Below are 15,302 nucleotides of genomic sequence, written 5' to 3'. Positions count from 1 at the left end.
GGGGAGGGGCGGAATGGCATTAATACCTCTCCAATCGAGGGATCAAATCATGGGTGGACGATGGCCGATGAATGTAGAATAAATTAGAGATGTGCAGTGACATGTACATGTACAGTAGACAGTGGATGCGGGTCAGACTGCACTTGCACCTGACGCGTCCACTACGGCGTCGATCACCTGTGTTCAAAGGGTTCCGCTTTTCCTCACCTCCTCTGATCTACTTTCTTATCTTTCTTTTCCTTTTTCCTCACCGGGCTCACATAGAAAGTGAGAGAGATATGCGTCTCGGTCAGTTCAGCCCCTATCTTTGCTCGGGTGGCTTTGTTTTGCCGCGTACACACCTTACATGTGGAACGGAACCGACATATTCCAACTGCATCTGGAACTGACAAGTCCCAGCCCCACTGCCCATAACTGAAGCATAAAGGCTTCACGACATGCCTCGGTCTCTTCCCAAAGTCAGCTCTGCCTCGCGCGAGCAAGAGGATGTCGAGAACCCACATACCACTCGCACAGCACCGCCCTCCCCGACGGCCTACAGACGATCCCAAAGTTACCTCGCCGAACCACACACGGGCTACCAATCCCTCGATGCCCCACTAGAGGTTACAGAAAATACAAGCCTCTTGGGTTCTGCCCAGGGGTCGGGCAGACGAGCTCCGCGGCGATCATACACCAGCACGTCCGGTGCATCGATCCTGGGGACGGAATCATTGCGGCACCTTCTGGCAGCCGGGAGTCTGCGTCGAACACGGAACCACAGCCGAGCCAACTCTGTCGGCAAGCGGATGAGCCGTCGGGGAAGTATTGACGACGAGAGTAGACCGGCTAGTCTTCCTGCGTCCACCAAGGATAATCTGACTGCTTCATCATTCCTGGATGAGCGTACCTGGTATGATCAATTCACTTCTACCGACTGGGTGCACGACAGTATCGCCGATGGAGCTCGCCTTCGCCTACTCCGTCAACGTAAAGACATTCGCGGCCGACTTCTGGCTGCTTTCGATGGTGCGCAAGGATGGATATTGGTTGCTCTGATTGGCTGTATTACAGCTGCCATCGCTTACTTTGTCGACACCACTGAGGGTGCGCTATTCGATTTGAAGGAAGGCTTCTGCACGACCCGCTTGTTTAGAGGTCGACGGAGCTGCTGCGAGGGTTTGGCCATTTGTGATGGATGGCGGACCTGGTCGAGTATCTTCCGGCCATCCAACACTGACAACATATGGATCGACTTCTTTATGTTTGTAGTATGGGTTGTGGCTTTGGCTCTCATTTCATGCGCGTTGACTTTGCTTACAAAGACCGTTGTTCCTTCGTCTATTTCTCTCGCTACGCTTGATGAGAACCTGGGCGCCGACTCCCGAGGTACGAAATCTGGAAATGGACTTGAAGCTTTGGCGTCACCTCTCTCCGAGCCAGAATCTAGTCCGCCGCCACATGGAAGCTTTCCGAATCACCCACCGCGTCCGGCTATGATCTATTATTCTGCTGCTGGCAGTGGAGTTGCCGAAGTCAAGGTCATCAACAGTGGCTTTGTTCTTCATGGATATATGGGATTGAAGACACTAGTCGTTAAGACCATTGGTCTTATATTTAGTGTTTCCTCTGGTCTGAGTCTAGGCAAGGAAGGTCCATACGTTCACATTGCCACGTGTGTTGGCAACATTTGCTGTCGTTTGTTCGCCAAATACAATCAGAATGATGGTAAGCGACGTGAGGTCTTGAGTGCCAGTGCTGCTAGTGGTGTTGCTGTCGCTTTCGGTGCTCCCATTGGCGGTGTTCTGTTCAGTCTCGAAGAAGTCAGTTACTACTTCCCACCGAAGACCCTCTTCCGAACTTTCTTTTGCTGTATTGCGGCAACTCTATCTCTCAAGTTCCTCAACCCCTATGGAACTGGCAAAGTCGTCCTCTTCGAGGTCCGATACTTGTCCGACTGGGAGATATTTGAGATCTTCGTCTTTATCCTCCTCGGTGTAATGGGAGGTGCAGCTGGTGCTCTTTTTATCAAAGCCTCGAGCTTGTGGGCTCGGTCATTCCGACGTATCCCAGCCATTAAGCGGTATCCAATGCTGGAAGTTTTCCTGGTTGCGCTGATCACAGGTCTCGTCAGCTTCTGGAACCGATACACCAAGCTTCCTGTCACTGAGCTACTATTCGAGCTGGCGAGTCCATGTGAATCGGACGTGGAGAGCACTGGGCTTTGTCCCCGCGAAGAAGGCATTCTCGATATCGTCCAGTACCTCATGGTGGCATTTGTTATCAAAAGTGTTCTGACTATCATCACATTCGGCATCAAGGTCCCTGCAGGCATTTATGTCCCGTCCATGGTGGTCGGTGGTCTGATGGGACGGATCGTCGGACATTTGATTCAATACTGGGCTCTTATGCATCCAACATTCTTCTTGTTCGACTCTTGCCCTGCTATTGCTGGAATCGAGTCCTGCGTGACCCCTGGCGTCTACGCTTTGATTGCCGCAGGTGCAACTATGTGCGGTGTGACACGGTTGTCAGTTACGCTAGCTGTCATCCTCTTTGAATTGACAGGAAGTCTCAACCATGTTCTTCCGTTCTCTCTGGCAGTTCTTTGTGCCAAGTGGACAGCAGATGCCATTGAACCTCGCAGCATTTATGTAAGTTACTTTCCAGCCTCCCTCGTCTTTCCGTACTGACCAAACAGGACCTTTTGACCGATATGAACTCCTACCCATTCCTCGACAGCAAGCTCCAACCAACAACCGACGCAGAGCTGGGTGATATCGTCCGACCGGTGCGGAAGAACCGAGTAATCGATATCTCCGAATCGCCATTCCTGTCCGCACCACAGCTTCGTTCAAAGCTGGAGCATCTACTCATGGCCGGTGAACTGGACAGTGGACTCCCAATTCTGCGTGATGGTGTCTTGACAGGACTGATTCCGGCACCTGATCTCGAATACGCATTAGATACCCTCGGAGACGAAGAAGAAAATACAATCTGTCTGATGGCCATGGATGCATCTATCGCTATCTACGATAGTGAGAATGAGGATGCTGAGCAGGTTGACTTTACTCGATATATTGACCCGGTAAGTTTGGAAATCCCCCTGGCTGTGACATCGATCTAACAAGCTCTAATTTAGGCTCCAATTGCTCTTGATGTTCATTCTCCCATTGACCTGGTTTACCAATGCTTTGCCAAACTTGGTCTTCGATATCTCTGCGTTACCCAGGGCGGCAAATATGCTGGCCTTGTGCACAAGAAGGCATTTGTCAAATTCATGAAGGATAATAGCGACTAGGTCTTGTTGTTCATCTTATTTACTACCGGTGGATTCTTATCTTCGCATTTCCGGGCGTTTTCTTTCCGAGACATTCTGATTTCACTCATTTCGCATAGCCTTGCATATCCTCTCACTTCATGTCTATATTCTGCGTTTGATCTGCATTGTCTCTCATTTTCATGTGCATAGTACTGCCATATGCAAATATGGTTACAGACCGAGTTATCGACGGACATATCTTGTTGAACATCAAATCTATTCTATGATCACAAAGCCCAGCCAGAACAGACTAAACCTTCTCAAACCCAACCATTTGAACCTCAACATCCCCCTCACTCTTCCACAACCCATCCACCTCTTCCCCAACCCACTCAGAAACCTCCGCAGAACTAGCAGCCCGCCACCCACTCCCCTCATCAAGCCGATCAACCGGGAAGAAAGTATCACACTCGAAAGACCCGTCGCCCCCATCAACCCCCTTCCTGACAACATTCGTCATAACAACTCTCAATGCCCGTCCCCCTAACCCACCACCCCCCTGCAACCGAATAGCGGCATTATAAATCTCTGCACCGCCAATTACAAAAACCTTCCCCAAAATCCCCTTCTCCCCATACTCAACATCAAGTCGTTCCAGCGCCTGCTCCAAGCTAGGAACAACAATCGCATCCGTCACCGGCTCAACCTTCTTCTCTACGTTCTCATCCCCATCTTTCTTAGCAGCAGCAGCTTCAGCAGACTTCTTCGCCATCCTCTGTCGCCGCCCAACCAACTCCCCAAGAACCCCCTTCTTAACAGACCCCGTCATATCACGTGTAACAACAACAGATATCCGCTTCGCAAGCGGGCGCAAATTGACAGGCACCGAATCGTATGTCTTGCGACCCATGATTATGGCATTTGTTTGGCCGGAGGTTGGTGGGCGTGATGTGACGCGCGCGAAAAATGTCATGTCTGTTTTTATCCGGGGCCAAGGCAATGTGCCCTTCAGACCGATTCCGAGGCGTGTTGTTGTTTCTTCTGTTGCGTGTCGAAGGGGGGGAGGTGTTGTTGCCACTATTAGGGTTAGAGGATTTGGGTGTGGCATTTTGAATAAGTTGGTTGGAGTCTTCGGTTTGGGCTGAGTTGTCTGGGTTAAATTCGTATGGGAGAGGGAGTGAGTGTGGTTGATGTGGTGTCGCGTGTTGAGGTGATTTGATGGGGAGTTGAGTCGCGTCGGGAGAAATAGTTTATCGGGCTTATCGCCCCGCATGTAGACTTGGTTATATTATATGGCCTTTGTGAATAGGACTAGGATTACTGGTGGACTTCATTACTGTAGTTTATCATATCTGATTGTCAGAATTCAAAATGTACAAATCTAATCGTCTACCCAATTCAAAGAAAGCACATTGATAGAATGGCATCAATATCAAATCCCCACACCATCGAAACGCCAGACGGGGCATACCCTGTCAGATATCCCGTAGAACCCAAACTCCAGCCAGACTCAAGTAGCCCATGCAGATATGTACAGACATAAGCTGGTCACTTCTCGACAGAAGGCATCAACAATCCACCCTCAATAGCCTTCTGCACAGCCTGCGCATCCTGATCCAGCTTCTCTCTCCGCTCGACATCGCGCGCACTCTCGCCAAGTGTATCTAATTTTCCGAAGAGCCATGTTTCTTTCATTGTTCGGGTTAGGCCGAGGAGATCTTCTGCGGCGCGGATCTGGTGGTTGGATGTTAGCTTTGTTTTTGTTGAGGCTGTGTTGTGGTGGAAGCAACTGCCCCGGGAGCTGCGGTTAAAGGCCCAGTAGGGTGTTGAGGATATTGCATTGACTCACCAGCGCAGTCGATTCCACATCTAGCTGGTATGTTTCCACGGCCGTGGAGGTGTAGCTTGGATTGTCGACCTGGTGTGGGTTGTCAGTATATTTCCACTGGGGCATGATAGAAGAGTGAGAAAAAATGCGCAAGTACTCACAGTAGCTGTTGCCATGATATTCTCGAACCGCTGTAGCAGTTGCGAGATATCGGTGTTGATGCGATCTGCCGGATATCTGGTGTAAGCGAGTGTCGAGCAAAGCATCGGGGATTTCTAGGTCGAAAGGCTCAGAGGTCAGAAGGCGTGGGACTCACTGTGCAGCGCCTTGGCTGTAGGCTGGGACTCCATTATTGAATTGTTGGATTGGACTCCGTCGAGAATTGATATCAGTTGGTCTTGTCGATACGGTATAAGGCGGTGAGGGTGGAAGTACATCGGCCAGAGGTTCGAATATGCAATTGATTTTGGTAAAAGAAATTTCTGTCGGATGAGATCTATGAGACCGCTGGAAAAGCTTTTAAGTTCCAAGAATCATCAAAACAAGAAGCAGTACCAGCTGTTGGCGCCCAGATTTAAGAAGATAAGATGAATCTGCCTCCCGTAGTGTGGGGGAGAACGTTCACGCGCATTTGGCCAGACTCCACCAGGACCTACTCCAGTATCCTTCGTTGACATCAATATTTTCAAGTTGTTCACAAGGCACTGGCTGAAATTAAAGAAAGCATTCATTCGCTAAACTGGTATCCTAAGTTATCCCCCGATGTCATCTAACGCACGTATTTGCCCTATAGCATTGTTAGCAGCAGATATATAAGGAAGCTTCAGGTCCAATACGTACCATGAAGCGCTTGTGGAAGTCGGAACGAAGTAGATCCTAAAATGAACATTAGCTTCACTTGTCAATATCCGAGCAAGACCAGGAAATGCATACGTTGACGAATTCCTTTCCATCGCGGTTCTCCGTTCCTCGGGCCTGGTTTTTGAACACAACGTCGTCGTCCCAGCGACGCTTCATATTGAAGTCTTGAGCGTTGAGCAAAGGGTTGCCGCGTGCGATATCAACCTCACGCTGCTCCTCTTCCTCTGCAGCCCGTTCGCGCTCCTACTATGTATTAGCCAGAGCCATGGAGACAAGTTCAATGATCGTACCTCTTTCTCTTTTTGCTCAAGACGCTCTTTTTTGATCTTCTCCAGCTCGCGCATTAATTCTGCTGCTTCGTCCTCGTCGTCACTATAATTGATCAGTATATGTTTGGAAAGTAGAGTATCTCGGTCCAACCCACCTATCCTCGTCACTGCTGTCTTCTTCTGACCCATCGGAATCGGCGTCTATATCACGCGACTCTTCCAATATCCGTCTGCGCTTGGCTTCTGGGTCTTCTTCTTGTAATTCGTCACTAGCATCTTCGGGTGCGGCCTCGAGCTGGCGCTTGGGGGCTGATTCGATGATAGCGGGTGTGTCGACGGGAACGCCGTTCTTCTTGGCGAAATGAGCGGCCTCAGCCTGGAGAAGCTCGGCGCGCAAGTCGCGAGGGGCTGCGTCTGCGTCGCCACCTTGTCCGGGTTGGCTGCGTTATGTTAGTGAAGACTCCGGATCTCTGCCAGATGGACTCCATACCGGGTCTTCAAGTGTGTATGAGCGGGAAGGAGACGCTGGTGGTAGGCCGGGCCACGAAGGGCCTCTTTTCCTTGTGCCTGTTCAATCAGTCAGTAGCTATCTAGGGCGAAGAGATGCTTTTTTTTTAAAAAAAAGGCTGCCGTACCGGATCGAACGTTGGTCTGTGAGCTAGAAATTGTTAGACTGAGCTCCGTATCGAGGTTTTAATCAGAAACTTTAGCGTACCTGTAGTCATTTTGGAGGAACAGTCAAAGTTGAACTTCTGCGCTTCAACTCCGCGTTCAAGATGAAAGGCCAACCTCTCCCCGAGGCGACAGCCTCTCTATTCACCGCCAACCCACCACGTACTCCTATTGGTCCCGGCACCGGGCCAACTCCTCTTCCAATGCGTTCTATCCGACCGCCTTCGGCAGAACCGCCCAAAAAAGTAGCCAAGTTTGCTGCTCCCCGCGGTGAGGGCACCGCAAAGATGTCGAAGGAAGCTCAACTCTCCATTGCGGAGCGTGACTTCATTCTTGAGGCCCTTCGTGAGAACGTCCGGGTTGATGGCCGCCAACCTAATGAGTTCCGTCCTGTGGACATATCGTTCGGTGAAGAGTATGGCCATGTGAAGCTGCAGCTTGGCAAGACAAGGTGCGCACAACTCATTGATTCTATGCATATCGCTCTTACTAACCATCTCTCTAGCCTGGTTGTTCGCATTTCCGCTGAAGTTACCAAGCCCCGCGACGAGCGTCCCTTTGATGGACTGTTCAACATCAACCTGGAACTGACTTCCATGGGCTCCCCCGCCTGGGAGAATGGACGGTAGGATCATTCTGGTTGCTTTGTTTCATGTTCTCTCTAACCTGTTCCCCTGCAGCTCCAATGACCTTGAGGCATCTGCCACCAACACCCTCGACCGCGTCATTCGTCACTCTAACGCTCTCGACACCGAGTCTCTCTGCATCATCAAAGGCGTCAGCTGCTGGAGCATCCGTGCCGATGTGCATGTGCTTGACTACGATGGAAACCTTACCGATGCAGCCTGCATTGCCATCATGACTGGACTGCAACACTTCCGCCGGCCGGATGCTGTGGTCAAGGATGGCCGGGTCATCGTCTACGGAGTTGAGGAGCGTGTGCCTGTCGCGCTCAACATCACCCACAAGCCTCTTTCCATCACTTTCCACACCTTCAACGAAAGCAAGAATGTCATCATGGACGCTAGCCTCAAGGAGGAGCAAGCGTCTGAGGGAGACCTCATTATTGGCCTCAATAGTGCTGGTGAACTTTGCTACGTGTCCAAGATGGAAGGTGGCCCGGTTGACCCTATGCTTATTGTCAATCAGGTCAGTAAGGCTTGGGAGAAGGCTAAGGAGCTCAATATCGTGATCGAGAGCGTTCTTCGCGCTGATCTGACCAAGCGGGCTAAAGCTGGCATGGCTGATGAGTCGCGCGCTGAGAACGACCGGTTGATGGCAACCGAATGAACATGTAATACCACTTTGATGATCATGGGACCGGAGTCTAGTTTCAAGCCGATGCACTGATATTCATACAAAGCAACGGCGTTTTAGCAATAAGAAACCATATGCAAATTCTGATTGATCCCCCATAAGCTCCGCAGTATAGCACAGATTTCCTAGGAGACGTCTCACCATGCTTTAACAGAGGAAAAGATGTGAATAATGCCACTGATCAAGTATGGAATATTTTGTATACGAAACCCCCGAAGCGAGCGAGAGTACTATTTCATCTACTGTTCGACCTTTTTTGGTCTCTCTTTTTTTCATGTCTTTTTAGCTCATCCGGTGCGTCGGACTTAAGTTGTTTGAAAACGGTGGTTTGATTATATAGGGGTCTGAAAGGACTTATGACCTCCACGGTGGCATGTGCCCCGTAAAGAGAACTGTAATTGTAATATCATTGCATTCCCCGCCTAGTTATTTAGAGTCTGGGATATCAAAGTACACAATATATGGTCTGTAGGCCGTGAAGTATCAAATGGAGTATTTACATCTACGTGTGTCGTAGTTGGCGCTTACTAAATTGACGCCAAGAGGACCCCTATTCTTAGATCTATTGCAGAATGGACACAGCCAAGTAATGTGACGACATGTCTGGAGAGACAAAGATCAAAGAAACACTTCTTACTAGCTATACAATAATCGAGACCAATAAAAATACTGTATCCCCCGTAGTCGGATTGGTGTCAAGCGCTTTACCGCCTAGCGGGCCAAACATAGCTTAATTGTTGCCTTCACCCGCAAAGCCACCTCATTCCCGTCTCTCCTTTCACTTCCCTCGACTTCATTCCAGGCTATTTTGTTTCCCTCTTTTCCGACAGATCTGGCAAATTGCTTTCTGTCGACTACACTTTCCGATCAATGCCTCAGGGGCATCACCAGCGCGCAACTTCAGTGAAGGTGTCAGCTTCCCCGCGGCGTCATGGCCAGCGGTAGGCCTCCAGGGTCGCATTCAGCCGCTGGTCGCGATGAAGACCTGCTGTTAGATTCCGGCCCCATATACAACAGTGGCCAAGGCCCGCCTGTGAATGACGAACACCTCCTAGAACGCTATAACATTGACGATTCCGACGAACCCTACTCGCAAGCGCGCCCTTCGGTATCCTACGATAACTTTGTCGGATCGCGCGTGCCACAGGGTGCTACACTTCACAATGTTGGTCCTGGACCGGCGCATCCGCCTGCCAACGCGGGCTTGCATTCAAATGACCCCTACTCGAGTGGATCCCGGGACCGAACCTACTCCCAGACCTCCGGACTGGACAACTACCAGCGATATTCGGTAGACGACGATCTCGACGATGCGCATTCCGGATACTACGATCTCGACGCCGATGACGACCGTATCGCCCAGTCGCATAGTGTTCGGAGGGCAAATGAGCGCAATAGTATTCTCGGACTTGGAGGTGGCTTGATGGGCAAGGCAAAGTACATGTTTGGCATGGGGAATTCAAACCAATACTCAGAAATGGACCTCCCATTGACAGAGGCCGGTGCAAGAAGGGCGACGGTTGACAGTGCTTCCACCCAGGCAGCACCCCCGAAACCGCGAAAGAAGTTCAGCGCGTCAGACCTCAACATCTTCAAGCGGAGCAAAGCTGACCCCTCGACAATGGGCCCGCGGATGATCCAGCTCAATAACCCACCCGCCAATGCCGTCCACAAGTTCGTCAGCAATCACGTCTCGACTGCCAAATACAACATCTTCACTTTCATCCCCAAGTTCCTATTCGAACAATTCTCGAAATACGCCAACCTTTTCTTCTTGTTTACCGCTGTCCTACAACAAATTCCCAATGTGTCGCCGACAAATAAATATACCACGATTGTTCCACTCGCGATTGTCTTGGCCGTGTCAGCCATCAAAGAATTGGTGGAGGATTATAAGCGGAGGATGTCCGATAGGGGTCTCAATTACTCGAAAACCCAGGTTCTCAAGGGCTCTTCATTCCATGAGACAACGTGGGTGGATGTTGTGGTTGGTGACGTGGTTCGCGTTGAGTCCGAGCAGCCTTTCCCAGCCGACTTGGTGTTGCTGGCATCGTCTGAGCCGGAGGGTCTGTGCTATATCGAGACAGCAAACCTGGATGGTGAGACCAATCTCAAAATCAAGCAGGCTATTCCCGAGACTGCCCATCTGGTCAGTCCCAGTGACTTGAGTCGCTTGAGCGGACGAGTTCGCTCTGAACAACCGAACAGCAGTTTGTATACCTACGAGGCTACTCTGACTATGAATGCGGGAGGCGGCGAGAAAGAGCTGCCCCTGGCTCCTGATCAGCTCTTGCTTCGAGGTGCTACCCTTCGAAACACTCCCTGGATCCATGGTATCGTTGTTTTCAGTGGTCATGAGACGAAGCTGATGCGTAACGCTACTGCAACTCCGATCAAACGAACTGCTGTAGAGCGAACTGTCAACATCCAGATTCTGATGCTCGTGAGCATTCTCATCGCTCTGAGTGTTATTAGTTCCGTTGGTGATCTTGTTATTCGACAAACCCGATCTGATAAGCTTGCCTACCTCGACTACGGCTCGGTTCAGCCAGTGAAACAGTTTTTCATGGATATCTTCACTTATTGGGTCCTTTACTCCAACTTGGTTCCAATCTCTCTCTTTGTCACCATTGAAATTGTCAAATATTTCCAAGCTTTCCTCATCAATTCCGACCTCGATATTTACTACGACAAGACTGATACACCGGCTACTTGCCGCACGTCTTCCCTTGTCGAAGAGCTTGGTCAGATTGAGTACATCTTCTCGGATAAAACAGGTACGCTTACTTGTAACATGATGGAGTTCAAGCAAGTCACGATTGCCGGTATTCAATACGGCGACGACGTTGCTGAAGACCGGCGAGCCACTATGGAAGATGATTCCGAGGTTGGTATCCACGATTTCAACAAACTCAAAGAGAACATGCAATCGCATCCTAGTCAGAATGCCATTCGTGAGTTGCTTACTCTCCTTGCTACTTGTCACACGGTTATTCCCGAGCGCAACGGCAAGGACCCAAATGTGATCAAGTATCAAGCAGCCTCGCCCGATGAGGGAGCTTTGGTCGACGGAGCCGCCTCACTTGGATATCGATTCACCAACCGAAGACCCAGATCCGTTCTTTTCGAGGCAGGAGGACAGGAGCTTGAATACGAACTGCTGGCAGTGTGCGAGTTCAACTCTACCCGAAAGCGAATGTCAACTATCTTCCGTTGTCCAGATGGAAAGGTCCGCATCTACACCAAGGGTGCTGATACAGTCATTCTCGAGCGCTTGCACCCTGATAACCCTACCGTCGAAGCAACTCTCCAACACCTGGAAGAGTACGCCTCGGAAGGTCTGCGAACATTGTGTTTGGCTATGCGGGAGATCCCCGAAGATGAGTTCCAGCAATGGTACCAAATCTTTGACAAGGCTTCCACAACTGTCGGAGGTAACCGCGCGGATGAACTGGACAAGGCCGCTGAGTTGATCGAAAAAGGTCTCTACCTTCTTGGTGCTACGGCTATCGAGGATCGTTTGCAAGATGGCGTCCCGGATACTATCCACACGCTGCAGACGGCAGGAATTAAGATCTGGGTTTTGACCGGTGACCGACAAGAGACTGCCATCAACATTGGTATGTCTTGCAAGCTTATCTCAGAGGACATGACGCTTTTGATTATCAACGAGGAATCGGCAGAAGCTACTCGCGACAACCTACAGAAGAAACTGGATGCTGTGAAGAGTCAAATAGCTTCTGGTGACGCTGAACCGTTGGCTTTAGTTATTGATGGACGGTCTTTGACATTTGCTTTGGAGAAGGATATGGAGAAGCTGTTCTTGGATCTTGCGGTCATTTGCAAAGCTGTTGTCTGCTGTCGTGTTTCTCCCCTTCAAAAAGCTTTGGTCGTCAAGCTTGTCAAGCGCCACTTGAAGTCTCTCCTCCTGGCTATTGGTGACGGTGCCAATGATGTGTCCATGATTCAGGCCGCTCACGTCGGCGTTGGTATCAGCGGTATGGAAGGCCTGCAAGCAGCGCGATCTGCTGATGTGGCGATTGCCCAGTTCCGATTCCTTCGAAAGCTGCTTTTGGTTCACGGTGCGTGGAGTTATTCTCGAATCAGTCGAGTCATTCTCTACTCGTATTACAAGAACATCACTCTGTACATGACTCAATTCTGGGTAAGTTTATCCTCAGCAAGCATACGATGGCAATGTCTAACTTTGAACAGTATTCCTTCCAAAACGCCTTTTCTGGTGAGGTTATCTACGAATCGTGGACACTTTCCTTCTACAACGTGCTCTTCACCGTCTTGCCTCCATTCGCCATGGGAATTTTCGACCAGTACATCTCCGCTCGCTTGCTGGACCGCTATCCTCAATTGTACCGCCTAGGACAAGAAGGACAATTCTTCCGCAAACACAGTTTCTGGGCCTGGATTCTGAACGGATTCTTCCATTCTCTCATCCTGTACATCGTATCTCAGCTGATGTTCTTCTGGGACCTCCCGATGGCTGACGGCAAGGTTGCTGGCCACTGGGTCTGGGGCGAGGCACTGTACACTGCTGTTCTTGCTACTGTCCTCGGAAAGGCTGCCCTGATCACAAACGTGTGGACTAAATACACCTTCATCGCCATCCCTGGATCAATGCTTCTCTGGCTGATCTTCCTTCCGGCCTATGGTTACGCTGCGCCCGCTATTGGGTTCTCTCAAGAATATTACGGCACAATCCCAGTCCTCTTCAAGACACCCATCTTCTACTTGATGGCCGTTGTCCTGCCTGCCATCTGTCTTATGCGTGATTATGCATGGAAGTACGCCAAGCGTATGTACTACCCACAGCAATACCATCACGTCCAGGAGATCCAGAAATACAACGTTCAGGACTACCGCCCGCGTATGGAGCAATTCCAAAAAGCCATTCGGAAGGTCCGTCAAGTACAACGTATGCGCAAACAGCGCGGCTACGCCTTCTCCCAGGCCGACGATGGCGGCCAAATGCGTGTTCTCAATGCCTACGACACAACTCGCAGTCGTGGTAGGTATGGTGAGATGGCCAGCTCCAGGCCTTTGGCGTGATGATTGATTCGCCATGGTTTGAGCATTCTGCATTCGCATTGGCTGTCATTTTTTTCTTGATTTCCACCGCGTCTTTATCTTCTGCATCATTGCCAAGTAATTGGTGGATCTGTATCTATGTGTACCCTTTATGTTCTCCTATTTCTCTTTTTTTTTCTTTCTCTACTTTCCTCTGGGTCTGTTCTTATAGCCATGTTTTGGTGTGGAGGCTGTGACATTTTTTATCTTCCTGTTACTTGATGTGTCTCTAGGCGAGGTCTGAATTGGACATGATCAATGCCTATTTTCTTACCAGTGTAGATATCGAGTACATGTCGCGAAGAGTTGAATATTGTGTCACGATGGCTTTATGTGTCGACGGTCTAGCCCATAAATATAGGTAGTTGACGAAAATTGTGTTTCGACATGTCTCTCAAGCTTATCCCCGCATCACTTCTATATCTTATGCCACAAGGCTGTGTGGTATATACTCCGGGCTCTTCTATATATTGGCCCCGTACCCTGTCAGGCGCGATGGCGATCCCTGACCATCGATTATATCGAAACATGTCGCAACTTGACCTACAAGCTGTAATCAACCAGCTCCAGGCGGCCTTTGACGATCCAGTCTATTCAATAGTAACAAGCAGCAAATAACTAGATTGGCCCGTCGAGCAATAACAGTATTTGAAAGCCCATTTGAAACCTTCCAGCGAATGGCATATTCCATAAGTGTATTTCAACCCTCTAACAAAAGGTTGAAATTAAACATGACAGTGTGAACCATGAACAACGGTTCGAATCGGCCAGCAACACAAGATTTTCGGAACTCTAGTTGAAGACGCTGGACAAAACCAGTCACCAGCAAGTACATTTTCACTAGGCAAGAGGACAAGCATGGATTAACGGGTTTTCAAAACAATACTGCAATACATGGCGACGCAAGATTTCATAGTGCGTGTGTCCGCATAGAAATATAATCCTTCGAAGATGACCTCTTTGTTTCTGACGCCCTACTTCATGGATGAAATATTGCATTTGTAAACAGAACTATTCAGATCTTATTTCCATGATGGTATTAACAAATATACTTATCTCAAAGCCACGACACGTGTGTGCCGCCAATCGTCGCTCTAAACGAATTCCTCTCAAACTCCGGAAAAGCAAGCACTGCATTTGATATCAGACATCGATTTAGTCTCGAGGCATTTAATGAGTAGGTGAAGACACACCGAGAGCAACAAAGTGATTTTTACCGAGTCTTGCAGGTTCAATTCGATACATTGCCGACCTGGCTTGATGAAGTTGATTTTGAGGCTGAGTGAGCTCAGCATATCCCACCTGATACTGCTATATTTATCGATATTGGCGAGGGATATGGCCAGCAGTGTGTTGTTCTTTTGAAAAGATTCCTGATATGATTGGTCGGATTATTCTTCAGGGTTTGGGATCTACTGTTGCCCAAGCTGATATTGGTGAGAGGGCTGAGAGGATGGTGGCTGATTTCTCTAAAGTGCAGCCGGTGAAAGGTGAGTACTGGTTGAAATGTTTATGGTAAGGGGGTGCAGAAGTATAAATCTGATCAATTGTTTCTAGATGCTCGTGTTTACTATCTTCGATTGGTATTGCATAGCCACGATGACCAGGCATACATCTAAATTCTGGAATGTCATTGTGAAGTGATGGTTCCTGAGTCTGTATTGATCATTGATGAGAAGATACTTTCAGATGGGTAGTCGCCGAATTCAGAGTATATTGCTGCGCTTGGAGTTAAAATGTTGGCTTTGTTCGATGTCCTCAAACGACGGGAGAGTCAGTGGCGTGCGCTTATTGCTGAGATTGGGCTTGAAATCAAGGCGATTAAGCCATTCACACCATTTGGTGATGGTGTGATGGGTGTTGCAAAGCCTTGATCATATTAAGCTTGTACTAGTACCAAATGTGACGTGCTACATATTCTACGCTATCGAGATATATTTATCCAGGGTTGGATGAGCGCTTCCAGCTTTGTAACTAAGGGATATACCTCAAGTGAAGAGACTATGACTATAGCCTAATTCAAGTACGCTAG

General features: G+C 49.3%; 7 protein-coding genes across 7 annotated transcripts; 4 read left to right on the top strand and 3 right to left on the bottom strand.

Annotated features, from left to right (window-relative positions):
* Positions 1 to 437: 437 nt before the first annotated feature.
* On the top strand, positions 438 to 3,280 carry N7508_010191 (putative voltage-gated chloride channel (ClcA); the record flags this gene model as incomplete). The annotated part of the gene is made up of 3 exons (XM_058468251.1): positions 438 to 2,633; positions 2,681 to 3,067; positions 3,122 to 3,280. The coding sequence occupies 3 exons, from the start codon at positions 438 to 440 to the stop codon at positions 3,278 to 3,280; spliced, it is 2,742 nt and encodes a 913-aa protein (XP_058316097.1).
* A 271-nt stretch (positions 3,281 to 3,551) lies between these two features.
* N7508_010190 (dihydrofolate reductase) lies at positions 3,552 to 4,349 on the bottom strand (the record flags this gene model as incomplete). Its single annotated transcript, XM_058468250.1, has 1 exon — positions 3,552 to 4,349. One exon carries the CDS (start codon positions 4,347 to 4,349, stop codon positions 3,552 to 3,554), a length of 798 nt encoding a protein of 265 aa, XP_058316096.1.
* A 440-nt stretch (positions 4,350 to 4,789) lies between these two features.
* N7508_010189 (RNA polymerase II mediator complex head subunit MED22) lies at positions 4,790 to 5,419 on the bottom strand (the record flags this gene model as incomplete). Its single annotated transcript, XM_058468249.1, has 4 exons — positions 4,790 to 4,975; positions 5,091 to 5,159; positions 5,231 to 5,295; positions 5,386 to 5,419. The coding sequence occupies 4 exons, from the start codon at positions 5,417 to 5,419 to the stop codon at positions 4,790 to 4,792; spliced, it is 354 nt and encodes a 117-aa protein (XP_058316095.1).
* A 419-nt stretch (positions 5,420 to 5,838) lies between these two features.
* Positions 5,839 to 6,924, bottom strand: N7508_010188 (spliceosome-associated CWC15 family protein; the record flags this gene model as incomplete). The annotated part of the gene is made up of 8 exons (XM_058468248.1): positions 5,839 to 5,856; positions 5,910 to 5,945; positions 6,003 to 6,173; positions 6,221 to 6,302; positions 6,355 to 6,639; positions 6,690 to 6,766; positions 6,835 to 6,857; positions 6,915 to 6,924. The coding sequence occupies 8 exons, from the start codon at positions 6,922 to 6,924 to the stop codon at positions 5,839 to 5,841; spliced, it is 702 nt and encodes a 233-aa protein (XP_058316094.1).
* Positions 6,925 to 6,975: 51 nt separating this feature from the next.
* On the top strand, positions 6,976 to 8,161 carry N7508_010187 (exosome non-catalytic core subunit RRP45; the record flags this gene model as incomplete). Its single annotated transcript, XM_058468247.1, has 3 exons — positions 6,976 to 7,322; positions 7,377 to 7,496; positions 7,552 to 8,161. 3 exons carry the CDS (start codon positions 6,976 to 6,978, stop codon positions 8,159 to 8,161), a joined length of 1,077 nt encoding a protein of 358 aa, XP_058316093.1.
* Positions 8,162 to 9,119: 958 nt separating this feature from the next.
* Positions 9,120 to 13,252, top strand: N7508_010186 (aminophospholipid-translocating P4-type ATPase DRS2; the record flags this gene model as incomplete). The annotated part of the gene is made up of 2 exons (XM_058468246.1): positions 9,120 to 12,353; positions 12,404 to 13,252. 2 exons carry the CDS (start codon positions 9,120 to 9,122, stop codon positions 13,250 to 13,252), a joined length of 4,083 nt encoding a protein of 1,360 aa, XP_058316092.1.
* Positions 13,253 to 14,648: 1,396 nt separating this feature from the next.
* Positions 14,649 to 15,144, top strand: N7508_010185 (uncharacterized protein; the record flags this gene model as incomplete). The annotated part of the gene is made up of 2 exons (XM_058468245.1): positions 14,649 to 14,760; positions 14,981 to 15,144. 2 exons carry the CDS (start codon positions 14,649 to 14,651, stop codon positions 15,142 to 15,144), a joined length of 276 nt encoding a protein of 91 aa, XP_058316091.1.
* Between the last annotated feature and the right edge of the window lie 158 nt (positions 15,145 to 15,302).

Source organism: Penicillium antarcticum (genome assembly GCF_028974205.1).
Source record: "Penicillium antarcticum strain IBT 31339 chromosome Unknown utg000009l_segment0_segment0, whole genome shotgun sequence".
Lineage (NCBI taxonomy): Eukaryota > Fungi > Ascomycota > Eurotiomycetes > Eurotiales > Aspergillaceae > Penicillium > Penicillium antarcticum.
Note: the sequence above shows the minus strand (reverse complement) of the source record. Positions and strands in the feature narration are given on the sequence as shown.